Here is a 15,051-nt window from a genome sequence, read left to right on the forward strand (position 1 = left end):
TGTGGCAGTGGAGATTGAACTGGAGAAAAACCTAAATATAATTGTTGCTTGTGTTTACAGAGCACAAGGGTCTAATATAGTCACATTTAAAAACAGAATTGAAGAGTTATTAGATATTGGAACTGATAAAACTATGTTGATATGTGGTGACTTTAATATAGATTTACTTAATCCTTGTGGTCTAGCAGTAACTGATGATTCCTGAAATAGTTGGTACAGCAGATGCATGTTTCCAGTGATACTACAACCCAGTATATTGACTGTGCCACATTAATATATATAACATATTTGTTAATGATTTTGAGAGTATTTTGCATCCTGGATTATTAATAAATGATATTAGTGACCATTTTGTCATGACTCCCCGGGGAGGGATTTACAAAAAGCTTTTCACACCATCAACCATAGCATATTGTTATCTAAATTACATAACTATGGTGTGAAGGGGCACATGATTAGTCTTCCTCCATGACAACTTTGAGGTGTGAAGCATAAACCTAAATCTTTGTAGCCGTTGACAACCTCAATCTGCGAACCTGCCAAATAGATTTTTCATCCTTATCAAGCATACCCCCTCTTCTAAAAAAAACATGATTTTGCTCAAATTGACTTTTATACCATAATGAGCACAGAAAATTTCCAGCTTTGCAATTTATTTCTGTAACCTTCCAATGGTATGTCAAACTAGCCATCATGAAGATACAACAAGGTCAACAGTTCTATCATTTTTAATTTGAATTCTATATTTTTTCAGGATGGTTAATATTTTAAAAAGAATTATAAACAGAGGACTCACCATGAAACCTCATCTTATACCGATGCTACAGCTAAAATACTCAGTCAGACTATCAGGTCTTTTCACACACGAGAGTACAAAAACAAAACACAAATTTTACACCAATACCATACCTAATAAGAGTGTAATACAGAAGATTATGTTGAAAACTGTAAAATGCTTATTTATATTTATTTACTCTTTTCAATACCTTTTATCGTTGTTTTGATAACTCATTTGGGTAAAGAAATCAATGTGGCTCAGGCTTTTATACTGTTGTTTCTGGTGGGACATATTAACAGAGAGATCCAGAGGCGGATTGAATCTCTGGTGAATCGGAAGAATCACAGAATGTCCATAAGTGTATCATTAACTTTTCTTTATTATAGTTTAGCATGTTTTGGACAGCAAGCCAACAGAGGGCGACACGCCACAACAGCACAAATGCATTTGGCCCATACTCCCCAAATAAGCACCCATGCCTGTGTTGGACTGGGCTAGGTCATATTTCAGGGTTGATTTTCAGTCTGCCCTGGAGAGATCACTACGTGGGATCTTTTAAAACATTCAAATGTACAGGTGGAGGAAACAGTAGATGGGGTGTTAGAAAAAACCTAAAAAGAATTTTAGCCAATTTGACTGTTGTCATGCTACTGAATAGGCATTATCCATGTACATCAGTCCCATATATAGGTCAGGCTTTACTACACCTACTGAAGGCAATGAGAGGCAGCATCCAATGGTGACTGGCAGCATTAGCAGTATTAGCGCTGACATAAACAAAGCTGAGGAGATTGTTACAATTGATTAATATGCATCCATGGTACGTAGTGACCTCTAGTGACCCCTGGTGGTTCTAGACAAATAAAATACAAGTCATAATCTTTTCCCAAACCTAACCAAATACGTAATATCTAAATATAACCAAGTCATTTTAATGCCTAGACATACAGTAACTGAGTAGTTTTAATGTCTAAACATATCCAAGTCATTGTCACTCTTAAACATAAGAATGTAACTTATGTAACTGTTGTTTGCTGCACATAAACATCATCAAAAGTAAGAAGCCATCTACAGTTACAAATGTTTCCTGTAGCACTCTGTCCACTTCTGCTTTTGCAATCATGCTCATGTGACCATTATGAGAGCTTCTTGTTTTCTGAGTCACAGCCTTCAGCTGAGAGAAAACCCAGCACAAGTGAACACACAGTAAACTCACACTGTATGAAACCATACAGGAATATAAATACACATTACACCATCAGTTCAGTTTTGAAGCAAAGCTTCTAGATTATAAATGTGGCATTCATAGAAAACACAGGATATACATTCAAATGCATACAAATTCCTTGTGATTAGTTTGAATAACTAACTCATTATATAGTGTGTGCTCTGATTAACAGACTGGAGTGACTCCAAATTATTTCAGTGCCTATCTTGATCAATCATTGGAATAATGGATCTACTTTTAAATGATGGAAACCAAATTTGGACTATTAGATGGAAAATTCCTAGTGCCGTTTGGCTGAACTAATATTCTAAAATATTTCATACAGTATTTCAACCGTGTAAAGATAAAAACAACTGATATGTAGGAAATGCAAAACCCCAAAAGCATCTTGAACTGAGAGAAAACCGTTGAAGCCTGTAGAGAGGCTCGCTCACTCTGGTTCTCAGGTATCAAGGCCTGACTTTATTTTAGTAGAATAACAGATTTAATGCAGGGGCTGAATGACCCGTCAATGGAAATGAAGCAAGTGATAACTTGTGGCGGACAAGGTTGCAGACAGAGCTAGAGGGCGGGTGGGCAGGGCAAAACAGGAACAAGGGGAACATTGTCCATATGGTTCTGACAGGAACAATGACCGGTGTTGCTGATGAGGTGTAATCCAAGGGAAACCAGTCCAGAGTCGTTCGGATGGACAGCCTCTCCGGCAGGCGTGGGTCCGAGGTCGCTCGTGTGGACCTCGGACAGGCATGGTCTTTGGGCTGGTCTGGAGGACGGCCCTTCAGGCAGGCATGATCTTTGGGCCGGTCTGGAGGGTGGTCCCTTAGGCGAGCATGATCCTTGGGCCGGTTTGGAGGACAGTCCCTCGGGCGAGCATGGCTCCTGGACCGTCTTGAGCAGGCAGATCCAGGAATCGGCCAAGGAGGTGCTGACCAAGGAGGCGGCACTGGCTCTAGCCCTTCAGTGCTAGACCCGGGTTCTCGGTCTGGCTCCTCAGCGCAGGACTCTGGCTCCGCAGCGCTGGACTCTGGCTTGGCACTCTGGCGGTCACGGCTGGGGATTCTGTGGCAGCTGTGGCAGCTGGGGACTCTGTGGTGGCTGTCGAGGCATATGGCCGCCCAAACTGAGCCCGGTTCTGCTGGAGGTTTTTTCTTCTGTTAAAGGGAGATTTTCCTATCCATTGTCGCCAAGTGCTTGCTCATAAGTTATTTGTTGGGTTTTTAGTTTTAGTTTTTGTAAAGTGCCTTGAGATGATATGTATTGTGATTTGGCGCTATACAAATAAAATTGAATTGAATTGAATTGAATTGAATTGTGGAAACTCTGGTAACTGGGGTTTAGTGGTGGCTGTAGGCCACTCTGGTGGCTCTGGCCTCTCAGGGAACTGTGGACTCTCAGGAAACTGTGGACTCTCTGGGAACTGTGGCTCGGACAGCTCTGGAAACTGTGGCTCAGACAGCCCTGGAAACTGTGGCTTGGACAGCTCTGGAAACTGTGGTCTGGACGGCCCTTGGGCCTCCGGTGGCTGTGGTCCGGACGGCCCTGGGGCATCCGGTGGTTCGGCCGGCTGCGGCAGCGACTCTGGAAGCTCGAAGGGGACCTCAGCGGGAATGCTGTCGACGCACTGAGGCTCTGGATGCAGGACTGGAACCTCAGCAGGGATGGCATTGTCGGCACACTGAGGTTCGAGGGTAGACCTACTTATCTTAGCATGGGAAAAACAAGTCTGTGATCAGCAATCTTCTGGGTTTGTTCGGCAACACAGAGGAGATCAAGGTAAAAACTGGTGAATCTGAGGCCATGGTAGTGAGGAGAATAACAGACAACCTGTTTGTCCAGTCTACCACTGCGCGAACCTTCTTGGGGTCAGCACACACCGGCCCGGCCTCTATAATAAAACCGAGGCATCAAACTACAGGGTGGTGAAACTCTCACTACTCTACCTTGATGTACAACAGGTTCTAGAGAAGCCTTTGCAACACCTGGCAGATGTATGTGGTATGGTCATCCAAGGTGCACGAGAAAACCAGGATTTGGTTAAGGTAGTTAATTAAGGCATAATGCAAGACTCAAAGTGAGGCGTTTTAAAAGCGGTCTTCCTCTCGTCTCCCCCTTGCATATGAATGAGGTGGTATGCGTTACGCAGGTTCAATTCAATTCAATTCAATTCAATTTAATTTTATTTTAGGGTAGGGGAACTCAGTGCACCGATGATCCTCGGGCAGTCTAGGCCTATAGCAGCATAGCTAAGGGATGGTTCAGGGTTGCCTGAGGCCAGCCCTAACTATATGCTTTGTCAAAGAGGAAGGTTTTAAGTCTAGCCTTAAAAGTACAGAGAGTGTCTGCCTCCTGAACCCAGGCTGGGTCCCTAATGCCTAGGGACTCCCTTATATATTTTACCATTGCCTCTCTCTCTGGGCATGAAAGGCTATAAAGCCGGCTAGACGGAAACATCGCCCCTGGGAGGAGGTCAATGGTGCAGTCGTATGGACGGTGCGGGGGAAGAGATAATGCCTCATCCTTATTAAAGACAGCAGCCAAGTCATGATAGCAGCCCGGGACCTGCAACAGGTCAGGTGGCATCTCAGCTGGAGTGTCTGACTCGGCTGCCAGGTTAAGAGTGAAGCGGAGGCAGGATGACAGACAATAAGTGCTCCAGCCCACGACTTTACCCAGAACCCAGTCAATGTCAGGGTAATGCTAGCCAGAGCCAGGGATAGGCTAGCACTAGTGGACATAAGAAGAGAAGAAATAATTTTAAAGCTTATCTCCTCCCGATGGTTACCTGACAGGAGGAGAGTTAGCAGCTCAGTCGCATGGGTAACGCAGGCTAAGAGGCCTTAATGGCATAATCAAATACACTCCAAGCCCCCTGTCGGAGGGAGAGAAGATGATCAGCCGCTGTGCGTGGTCAGGGTGGTCAAACACCTGGTGGAACCTGTCTAAAAATTTCTCCAGGGTGAGGCTAGCTAAAGACCGGGATGCTGACTGGGCCTGTGCCCAAGCTAACACCCAATCTCGTAACAATGCCACAATGACAGCAATGACAGATGTGTGACTTATCTGGGAAGGTGCAGGGTACCTCAAACACATTGGTGCACTGCTGGAGGAATCCTCGGCGATAGGGCTCTGGGTCTGGCTCATACAAGTCGTGCTGAGTGGAGGAGGCCGGCGAAAGCGGCTGGCTTGTCGCCCAGGGCTGGGGCTCAGGAGTGGCAACTGTGGGCAAGAGGGTCCATAGGGTCCATAGTTGGCCAGTTTGTTCTGTTACGAAATGAGAGAGGGTAGAACCCACATGCAGGTCCAAGGCACACAAGTCTTTATTAAATAATAAGTCTTTAAGAGGTGATGAACTCAAAGCGTTTCGCACTGAGAGAAAACCATTGAAGCCTGTAGTGAAGCAGGGCGGCCAATCCGGGCGGAGGAATCTCCACTAGATAGGAGGCAGGTAATGCCAGGGCAGCTGGTGGCAGCGATACACAGAGCTGCGTTCCACAGACAGGCAGCCGGCAGTAGGAGGCAGGTACGCCGAACAGCAGGCAGTAGCTCACGGAGGGAGCCTGCAAGGAAAGGTTAGCGAAGCACTTTACTATCGGGGTAGGTAAGCAGACGAACTGGCAACGTGCTCATCAGAGACCCGTGGCTTTTTCTAATCTGTCCAGTCAACCGTAACAAATAGCAGATAAACAGTTTGCTCAAATGACCTTCATTCTCATTAATACAGGTTTGAGAGTGAGCACAGGGTGTCCGCGGATCCTTAAAAAGTCTTAAATTCCATATTATAAAACTAAGGCCTTAATTAGCATTAAAGTGTCTTAAATTCGCGTTTCAAAGGTCTTAAAATGAAATCTAACCGACCCCATAAAGAAGATTTTATTTGAAAGCCTTTCGCGTATTTGTTACGCAGAACGAAATAGGCGAACCAACTAAAATACGCGTTTGATGGGAGTTTATTTAACACATGCTTTCTGGCAGCTGCGTGAACTGCGGGAAAGTTTCAGCATTAGTCTTTTGCCATGGGTAAATGGAAATTTAATGACAATTGGTTGCCCTAATTTTGCGCCGTGGTTAAGTCCCGTTAGTGGCAACGTGTTCGAGGTCTGGTGCAGGCTGTGCAAAAAAATTTAAAACTCGAAAAAAAAAGTGAATAAGACAAAGCGGCTGCGGAAACCTGTGGGAAAACACCTGGCATTTTATTTTTGTTTTACTCAATAAATCAAACGGTGTGTAAACAGTTTATATCAATAAACAGTGTGTTATGGTAATTGGTTGTATTGTGGGATGTTTTGTTTTATTTCCCAAAATTGGTCTTAAATTTCATTCAGCGTGGTATTAAAAAGGTCTTAAAGTCTTAAATCTAGCTCTTAGAAACCTGCAGATACCCTGGAGCAGCTACACTGACAGTGGTGGGTTTTGAGACAGTGCTGATAAACACACTTTGAGATGGGAAATGCTTTTTGCATCTAGGATTATTATTATTAGCATTATTGCATGTAGCATTACCGTCTCTCTGGTGAATGTCAACTCTCCCCATTTGATTATAATATTACAACAGTGGATGTTGCAGTAATTTGTCACAGGTAGTTTGACACATCCACAGTGAAGTTGTGTTGCTGTTACCATGACAGCCTGCACATTTTCAGTCATTCTCACATTTTGTTCATATTTCTTTTCCAGAACAAAGAGCGAGAACGCATGAGGGAACAAGAGAAGGCTGCAAGGGAGAGGGAGGCCAGTTACAACAATGGTCACCTCTTCACCTCACTGACAGTGTCAGGAACTACACTCTGTACAGCATGTAACAAGAGTATTACTGCAAAGGAGGCACTCAGCTGCCCTAGTAAGTAACGCAGTCACTGCATCTCCTGAATTTACATATATAGAGTGAGAGTAACAAAAAGCCTAACAGGAAAGGTATTGAATTAGTAAAAAGTCACTCAGTTATTTCTTCATTGTGACTATGCAGTTATCTGCTGAAAAAAATGTGTGCACTCTCTAATGCTCAAGCATAAGAAAGCAATTTTAAGAGTAAACACACACACCCACAAACAGTGAGCAGCCAATACAAAAGGGTTTGTATTCTCTTCTTTGACCATATACTTGAATTCTGAATGTAGTAAACTGCTGAGCTGCTGAAACACAAAAGAAAATGAGATATATGTTTGTTTTCTTTATGTTTGCTTTTATATCTTATGTCTTTATTTTTTTCTAGCATGCAATGTCACTATCCACAATCGCTGTCGAGACACTTTGCCAAACTGCATCAAAATGAAACAGAGGGTAAGACACAGGCTGCACCACAAATCAACAAAATATATGTTTAGGGAGTTGATATAATTGGAGTTTCATCTAAAGAGTGAATTGAAGTAATACTTCAGTGTCGGGAGGACCTAAGCTAGCAACTTCTTTACAGTGTGTGATAATGGGCTAACTTGATCACCAGAAATGGAGTTTATGCTTTGAATAATTATTTGCTCAAATAGTAGCAGAATTTGCCAAGACCCCACAAAGAACAAGAGCTGAATATGGCTGCTGTAAACACCTGGGAGGTCATCATCAAGTAATATACAAAGTGTGTGCTGATCTATGTGAGTCCAGGACTACAGGCAACATGCTCATTTGAGATGAGAATGATCTGTGCAGAACTGATTGCAACTGCAAATGTTGCACAATGCATGCTAAAATGCCAGAGATGAAGTTATGGGTTCCTTCCAATTTTTTTGTAGCAATAGAAATAAATCCTTGAAAATGCATGCAAACAGTTCCTATAAGTGTACCAACACTTACACTCCATCACATCAAACGCTGATTAGAATTCATCATGCTATGTAGAAAAAAGGGCTATGGTCAGTGTACACGGTAAGTGGACCACTAGACAAAACATACACATCACATAGGATTATGGGGCGAACATGCTGTTACAGCAGACTTTTTTCGCTCCCACAACATACCCACAGATATAGCTAGGACACTGGGCTCTCCGTGGATGATTATCCTAACAAAGAGGACACAGTGGCAGCGCAGGGACAGAAGGCAAAAGCAGGGTTGCAAAGTAGCCACCACTCCCCAGTATTTTTCTTGCCAATGTAAGATCCCTGGCAAAATTGATGAACTGAGGCTACAGGTTGGCTTGTCAAGGCTCGTCAAGGACTGTTGTGTTCTGATGATCTTTGAGAGCTATACAGTGCATCGGCATGGCAGAAGCAGAGACTCGAATAAGAGCAAAGGAGCGAGGCTATCCATATATGTCAATAACAACTGGTGTACTAACACGAAGATTATGGACAGTCACTGCTCCCCTGATGTGGAATTTGTGACAGTCAAATGCAGACCCTTTTACCTCCCAAGAGAGTTCACTGTGATCATGTTAATTGCAGTGTATGTACCACCTAATGGTAATGCTAACTCTTGGGAGTTTTGCACAGCACTATTAGTAGCCAGCAAGAGAGGTATTCTGAAGCATGTTATTGCTGGGGACTTCAACCATGTTGACCTATAAACTTTGTGCCCTAAATTACATCAGCATGTGAAACGTGCCACTAGAAGAGCAAATACATTGGACAAGTTGTATTCCGACATCAAAAAGGGCTACGGGGCTATTCAGATACCGCATCTGGGCCAGTCAGACCACATGTCCCTGGTCCTGGCACCAGCCTACACCCCCTCAGGAAACAGACTTTGATTACTACAAGGACTTTTAAAATTTGGCCTAAAGGTGCCCATGAACAGCTGCAGGATTGTTTTGAATGAACTAACTGGGATATGTTTGAGCACCCAGACCTGGAGGAGCACACGGCAGCTGTTCTGGGCTACATCAAACACTGCACAGATACTGTTACTGTGGACAAAAGCATCCGGGTTTATGCTAACCAGAAACCCTGGATGACCAGAGAGGTGCGGTGCCTGTTGCAAGAGAGGAACATTGCTGTCAGGTCTGGTGATGGGGCACTACACAGTGCTGCCAGAGCCAACCTGAAGAAGTTCACTGTGATCATGTTAATTGCAGTGTATGTACCACCTAATGCTAATGCTAACTCAGCCTTGGGAGTTTTGCACAGCACTATTAGTAGGTGAGGAGAGGTGCGGTGCCTGTTGCAAGAGAGGAACATTGCTGTCAGGTCTGGTGATGGGGCACTACACAGTGCTGCCAGAGCCAACCTGAAGAAGGAGTTCACTGTGATCATGTTAATTGCAGTGTATGTACCACCTAATACTAATGCTAACTCAGCCTTGGGAGTTTTGCACAGCACTATTAGTAGCCAGCAAGATAGGTATTCTGAAGCATGTTATTGCTGGGGACTTCAACCATGTTGACCTATAAACTTTGTGCCCTAAATTACATCAGCATGTGGAGTTCACTGTGATCATGTTAATTGCAGTGTATGTACCACCTAATGCTAATGCTAACTCAGCCTTGGGAGTTTTGCACAGCACTATTAGTAGCCAGCAAGATAGGTATTCTGAAGCATGTTATTGCTGGGGACTTCAACCATGTTGAAGGAACAGTGCTGCCAGAGCCAACCTGAAGAAGGAATCTCAAGGGTCAAATTGGACTACAAAAGGAAGATGTAAGACCACCTCGGTAGTAACATGAGGCAGGTGTGGCCTCAGGACATTACCAACTATAGACCTAATCTCGCGGTCGCCAATGAAGGGGCTGAACCACTTCTTTGTCCGATTCAAAGTGGAACTACCAGATGCAGCTACACTACAGTTGTCTGCTCAGGCCCTTCCATCACGGTGGTTGAGCACGAGGTGCGGCGCACACAGAAGTTGGTGAACCCAAGGAAAGCTACTGGATCCAATGGTGTTGCGAGACAGGTGCTTAATAACTGTGCAGACAAGCTTACCTGGTTCTGGGTCACCAACATATTCAATAGGTCCCCACTACAGTCAAGTGTTCCCGTTCCCCCCTGCCTGAAATCCTCCATGATAGTTCCTCTGCCCAAAAAGTCAAACATCAGCAGCCACAATGACTACAGACCAGTGGCACTTACTCCCATTATTATGAAGTGCCTGAGGACAACAACACAACATGTTTAAACCTACAACATATAAGGAGCTCTTACAGGCAGATTGTTTTGTACATGCTATTAGTTTGATGAGTCATTTCCTGGCTTCCATCAACACTTAACAGACATCAGTTTGCTTACAGGCCAAATAAATCCACAGAGGATGCAGTGGCCATTGCCCTCCATGCCGCTCTGTCCCATCCTATGTTAGATGGATGTTAGACTCCTGTTTGTGGATTTTTCTTCTGCTTTCAATAACATACTCCCATACAAGGTAGTGCACAAACCCGTAGCTATTGGACTATCAAACTCCATCTGCAGGTGGATTTTGGACTTCTTATCAGACTGCTCACAGAGGGTTAGGTTGGGTACCCAGATTTCCACAGCCCTCAACCTCAGCACTGGCACCCCTCAGGGTGTGTGCTGAGCCCCCTGCTCTTCATCCTGTATACACACAATTGCTGCCCCTCTCACCCCAGAAATGCCATCATTAGGTTCGCAGACAATTTCACCGTGGCCAGGATCATCTCCGGGGGGGATGAGTCCACGTACCAGGATGAGGTGGAGAGGCTGGCTGAGTGGTGTAGGGAAAACAACCTGGTCCTCAACAACACCAAGACCAAAAACAAAACAGACATCCTCCATCTGTTTATTAACGGGGATTGGGAGAGGGTGACTGACTTTAAGATTGTGGGATTTACCATTAAGAAGGACCTTAACTGGGCTAAGCAGGTTCGTTAAAGGTGCAGCCACAATAACAAAATTTAATAATATAACCTGCCATTCCTAGGAACCGTTTTAGTTCCCTCCTGGATGATGGCACAGCAAAATTTACAAGGGCCTCAACTTTCGCTCCTGCTGGAGACACATGTCAATGGCCAACAACTTTGCCCAAGTATCTCACTGTAGCTTGTCCAAATTCACACTTCGAAAGATTTTCTGTCAAATTTATAGCCAATAGCCACTCTAACGCTTCCTTGAGCTGGGCAAAGTGCTGAGACCAAATGGAACTACAAAATAACCAAATCAACAAGGTAAGATAAGATAAGAAAACCTTTATTTGTCCCACAATGGAGAAATTGCATTGTTGCTTTATAAGCAACTTTGTAAGTACAAATACAAAGTACAAAGGTGTAAGATAAATAAGAAATTTAAAATATAAAAAAAACTAAGTGGAATAAAACTATAAAGCTACAAAAAGCATACAACGTGTGTACAATATATGTGATGATCGGCAGCTTTACTTCCTGTTCCATGCTCTTATTTTGAAAATTCATGCCTGGTTTGGTCACCCACTCGTCTACTGTTACTTGATTATGTAATTGATTTCACCTGTTCTCTCTCCTCTGGTCACAGCATATGTACCTTCTCACAGCCACAGATAAACTGCCAGATTGTCTATAATGCACTCAGCGAAGTTGGTTATCTTGCACTGATCCGGTCTATGCGGCCTTGCCCTTGTAAGCTGCCGATCACGAGGACCTTTTTGTCTTGTTCCACCCAAGCCAAGCTATGTCTATTTGTCTCTTGTTTCATGATTGGAGAAAAGGAATGTTTTTGCCCAAGAGGATTTTTGTTTGAACCATGTTAAGGACCAGGAATTCCATGTCAAGATACATCTATTTGTTTCTGGTTTCATGATTCGATAAAGAGGAGTTTTCTGCCCAAGAGCAATTGTTTGATCCCAAGTTACCCCGCGGTGAGATGCCATTTTGTTCTGTTTGAGTAGTTTCCCTCCAAGGACATTAGTTTCCCTATTTCTGTTGGAGGTGTTTTTTATTAATAATACTAATAACCTAGCCGGTCGAGGCAGATGGCCGCCCAAACTGAGCCCGGTTCTGCTGGAGGTTTTTTCTTCCATTAAAGGGAGTTTTTCCTTTCCACTGTCGCCAAGTGCTTGCTCATAAGGGATTTGTTGGGTTTTTAGTTTTTAGTTCTTGTAAAGTGCCTTGAGATGATTTGTATTGTGATTTGGGGCTATGCAAATAAAATTGAATTGAATTGAATTGAATTGAATTAATAATCACGATCTTTGGATTCTCTGAGTTGTGTTGTACCAGATCACCTGGGAGCCTTCGATCAAGGAAACTACGCCACCAGATCTTGCTCTGTGGAACTGCAACCTGGACTCCATTTCCCATCTGTCTTGGCTCCTTTGGTGTTACCAGATCCAGGCTGAGCCAGTTATCAAACCAACAATAGATACTTCAGTTTACCCTGTACCTCCTGATTACTCCATCAGGTGCACCCAATACCATTTGCATAAAGAAAGAAATAAAACCTTTACACCTGAGTTGTGGTTTGGCAATTTATTGGTCATCATTTCCCCCGGTTCATGACAGTACAATCTGGCCAATATGGGCCGTGCCTCACCCACTCAGTCGCCGTGGTGCTCTAGTATTGAGTCAGCCATTCAAGTCCATGAGGAAAAGCTTAGCAATATTGCTCAATCTGTTGATCATGTCTCTGCTCAACTAACCCAAGTACTCCAGGCCTTATCTTTCATGGATGCAGCTTCCCCTACCTGTTTCACCACCACCACCCAGGCGAAAGGAAGGTCCCGAGCCCAAGCTTTCTCCTTTAGGCAGATATCATGGTGACTTCATGTCTAGATCAATGATTCCAAAAACAACAGTATGAACAAAAACACTTCTGGCAACATATGTATTCACCGTATGCACCACCTCCTTTTAAGACTGCCGTACCAGAATCATGCAACTAGGACACAATAAATTAACCCAAACAGAGAGGGAGCGAAGACGCATAATGAGACTATGTTTTTACTGTGGGGCACCTGGACACATGGTGCAGAGTTGTCCATCAAAAGACCAGGCTCAGTAAGGGAGTGAGGACCCTGCTGAGCCGAACATTGATCAAAGATATGGTCTCACGATCCCTCACCACTGTCACTATTGGTGCAATGCCTCACCAACAGTTACAAGTCCTCTTTGACTCCGGAGCAGACGCTAATTTCATGTCCCAGTTCTGCTCCATCTTGAGACCAAACACCTTTACCAAATCCTCCAGGTGAGGGCTCTTAATGATACCATTTTGCACCAAACTCATAACAAAACCAGTCTTCATGTCTTTAGAAAATCATCAAGAGTATGTCTCCTTCCAAATCATAGACTCTCTGCTTTCATCCGTGGTCTTGGGCATTCCCTGGCTACAGCTTCACAACCCTCACCTGGATTGGGTAACAGGTAAATCCATCCTTGGATTTGGGGTGGAGCCCTTCCTGTCATATCACATGTATTCGCACCGCACTAAATCCCTCTCATTCACAGGATACGTACGATCCAGACCTGTCTAAAGTCCCCAGAGTTTACCATGATCTCAAGAAAGGAGGTTTTCACAAGACCTGGACCACCTCGCAACCCCACATCGACCATGACCATGATTTCACAGTGTCGCCATAGAACTCTTGCCTGGCACAGACACCTCTAAGGGACACCTCTACTCCTTCTCAGGACCTGAAAAGGATGCCATGCAACAATTCATCCAGGATTTCCTAGCTGTCATCCAAGTCACCAGCTGGAGCTGGATTCTTCTTTGTGGACAAAAAGGACGGAGGGCTAAGGCCATGCATAGATTACCAAGGACTCAATAATATCACAATAAAGAACCGATATGCCCTGCCACTCATATCATCTGCCTTCGAATTATTACAAGGAGCCAAGATATTCACTAAGCTAGACCTCCGTAACGCATACCATCTCGTCCGTATCAGGGAAGGTGATGACGTTAGGTGGAGAAATGCGAGTTCCACACACATCAGACATCCTTTTTAGGTTTCGTGTTAGCACCAGGGTAAATCAGCATGGATCCCTCAAAGATTCAGGTGGTAAAGGACTGGCCACTACCATCCACCCGTAAGCAATTGCAAAGTTTCCTAGGGTTCGCCAACTTTTATCGAAAGTTTATTAAGAATTACAGTATCATAGCAACTCCCCTTCACGTCCCTTCATGTCCGTTTCGTTTGGAACCCAGAAGCCAAGGAAGCTTTATAAACTCTAAAGGCAAGGTTTACTTCAACCCCCATCCTTAGATTCCCTGACCCCAAATTGCCGTTCATAGTTGAAGTGGACACCTCTGATACTGGTGTGGGAGCAGTCATATCCCAACATGCTCCTTCAGACTCCAAACTCCATCCTTGTGCCTTCTTTTCCAAGAAACTCTCCACTTCAGAAAGCAATTACAACGTAGGCAACAGAGAACTGCTAGCAGTCAAACTAGCACTGGAGGAATGGTGGCACTGGCTAGTGGGCGCTAATCCTTTCACAGTACTCACCAATCATAAGAACCTAGAATACCTCAGAACAGCAAAAAAGGTTCAACTCTCGGCAAGCACATTGGTCCATTTTTTTTTAACGTTTTAATTTCACCCTGTCATTCCATCCAGGCTCCAAGAGCAACAAAGCAGATGCCCTTTCCTGCATTCATGCTCCACCTGACAAAGAAGAAACACCCAAGTACATCCTGCCTAGCTTGGCCCGCCTGGGAGCAGCTTGACTAGCCACTGAACAGGAGGTTATCCAGGCCAACACAGGTAACCCTGCACTTTCATCATGTCCCCCTCGCTGTATGTATGTTCCTGCCCAACTCAGGTCCAAGGTCTTGGAATTCTTTCATGCCTCCAATCTCCATGTCCATCATCCGTCACGCGCACCCTCAGGGTAGTCCTTGAATCTGGTGGCCAGACATCAAGAAGGGCATTCAGGAGTATGTCACGGCCTGCCCTGTGTGCGCCCAAGCCAAAACGTCACACCAAGCACCTGCAGGATTCCGCCGTCCCTTACCTATCCCAAAACGCCCCTGGTCTCACATATCCATTGACTTCGTTACTGGCCTACCTACCTCCCGAGGTATGAACACTATCATAACCATTGTCGACCGTTTCTCCAAAATGGTACACTTTGTTCCACTCTCGCAATTACCCTCAGCCTCAACCACTGCCCAGGTTCTAGTAAATCACATTTTCTGACTCCATGGCATCCCACAGGACATAGTCTCTGATAGAGGCCCACAGTTCATAG

General features: G+C 44.5%; 1 protein-coding gene across 4 annotated transcripts in view; it reads left to right on the top strand.

The window, feature by feature from the left end:
- Positions 1 to 15,051, top strand: part of arhgef2a (Rho guanine nucleotide exchange factor (GEF) 2a) — a 72,706-nt gene that overhangs the window by 15,658 nt on the left and 41,997 nt on the right. For 3 of the 4 annotated variants that reach the window (XM_026300158.2, XM_026300157.2, XM_026300156.2), the window contains exons 2-3: positions 6,681 to 6,843; positions 7,216 to 7,283. In XM_026300158.2, the coding sequence (XP_026155943.1) occupies positions 6,681 to 6,843; positions 7,216 to 7,283 (231 nt within the window). Of the gene's footprint in view, positions 1 to 6,680; positions 6,844 to 7,215; positions 7,284 to 14,417; positions 14,565 to 15,051 lie in introns of those variants that run through there. The other variant, XM_026300159.2, reaches the window with a different exon arrangement.

This window comes from Mastacembelus armatus, chromosome 11 (assembly GCF_900324485.2).
Source record: "Mastacembelus armatus chromosome 11, fMasArm1.2, whole genome shotgun sequence".
Lineage (NCBI taxonomy): Eukaryota > Metazoa > Chordata > Actinopteri > Synbranchiformes > Mastacembelidae > Mastacembelus > Mastacembelus armatus.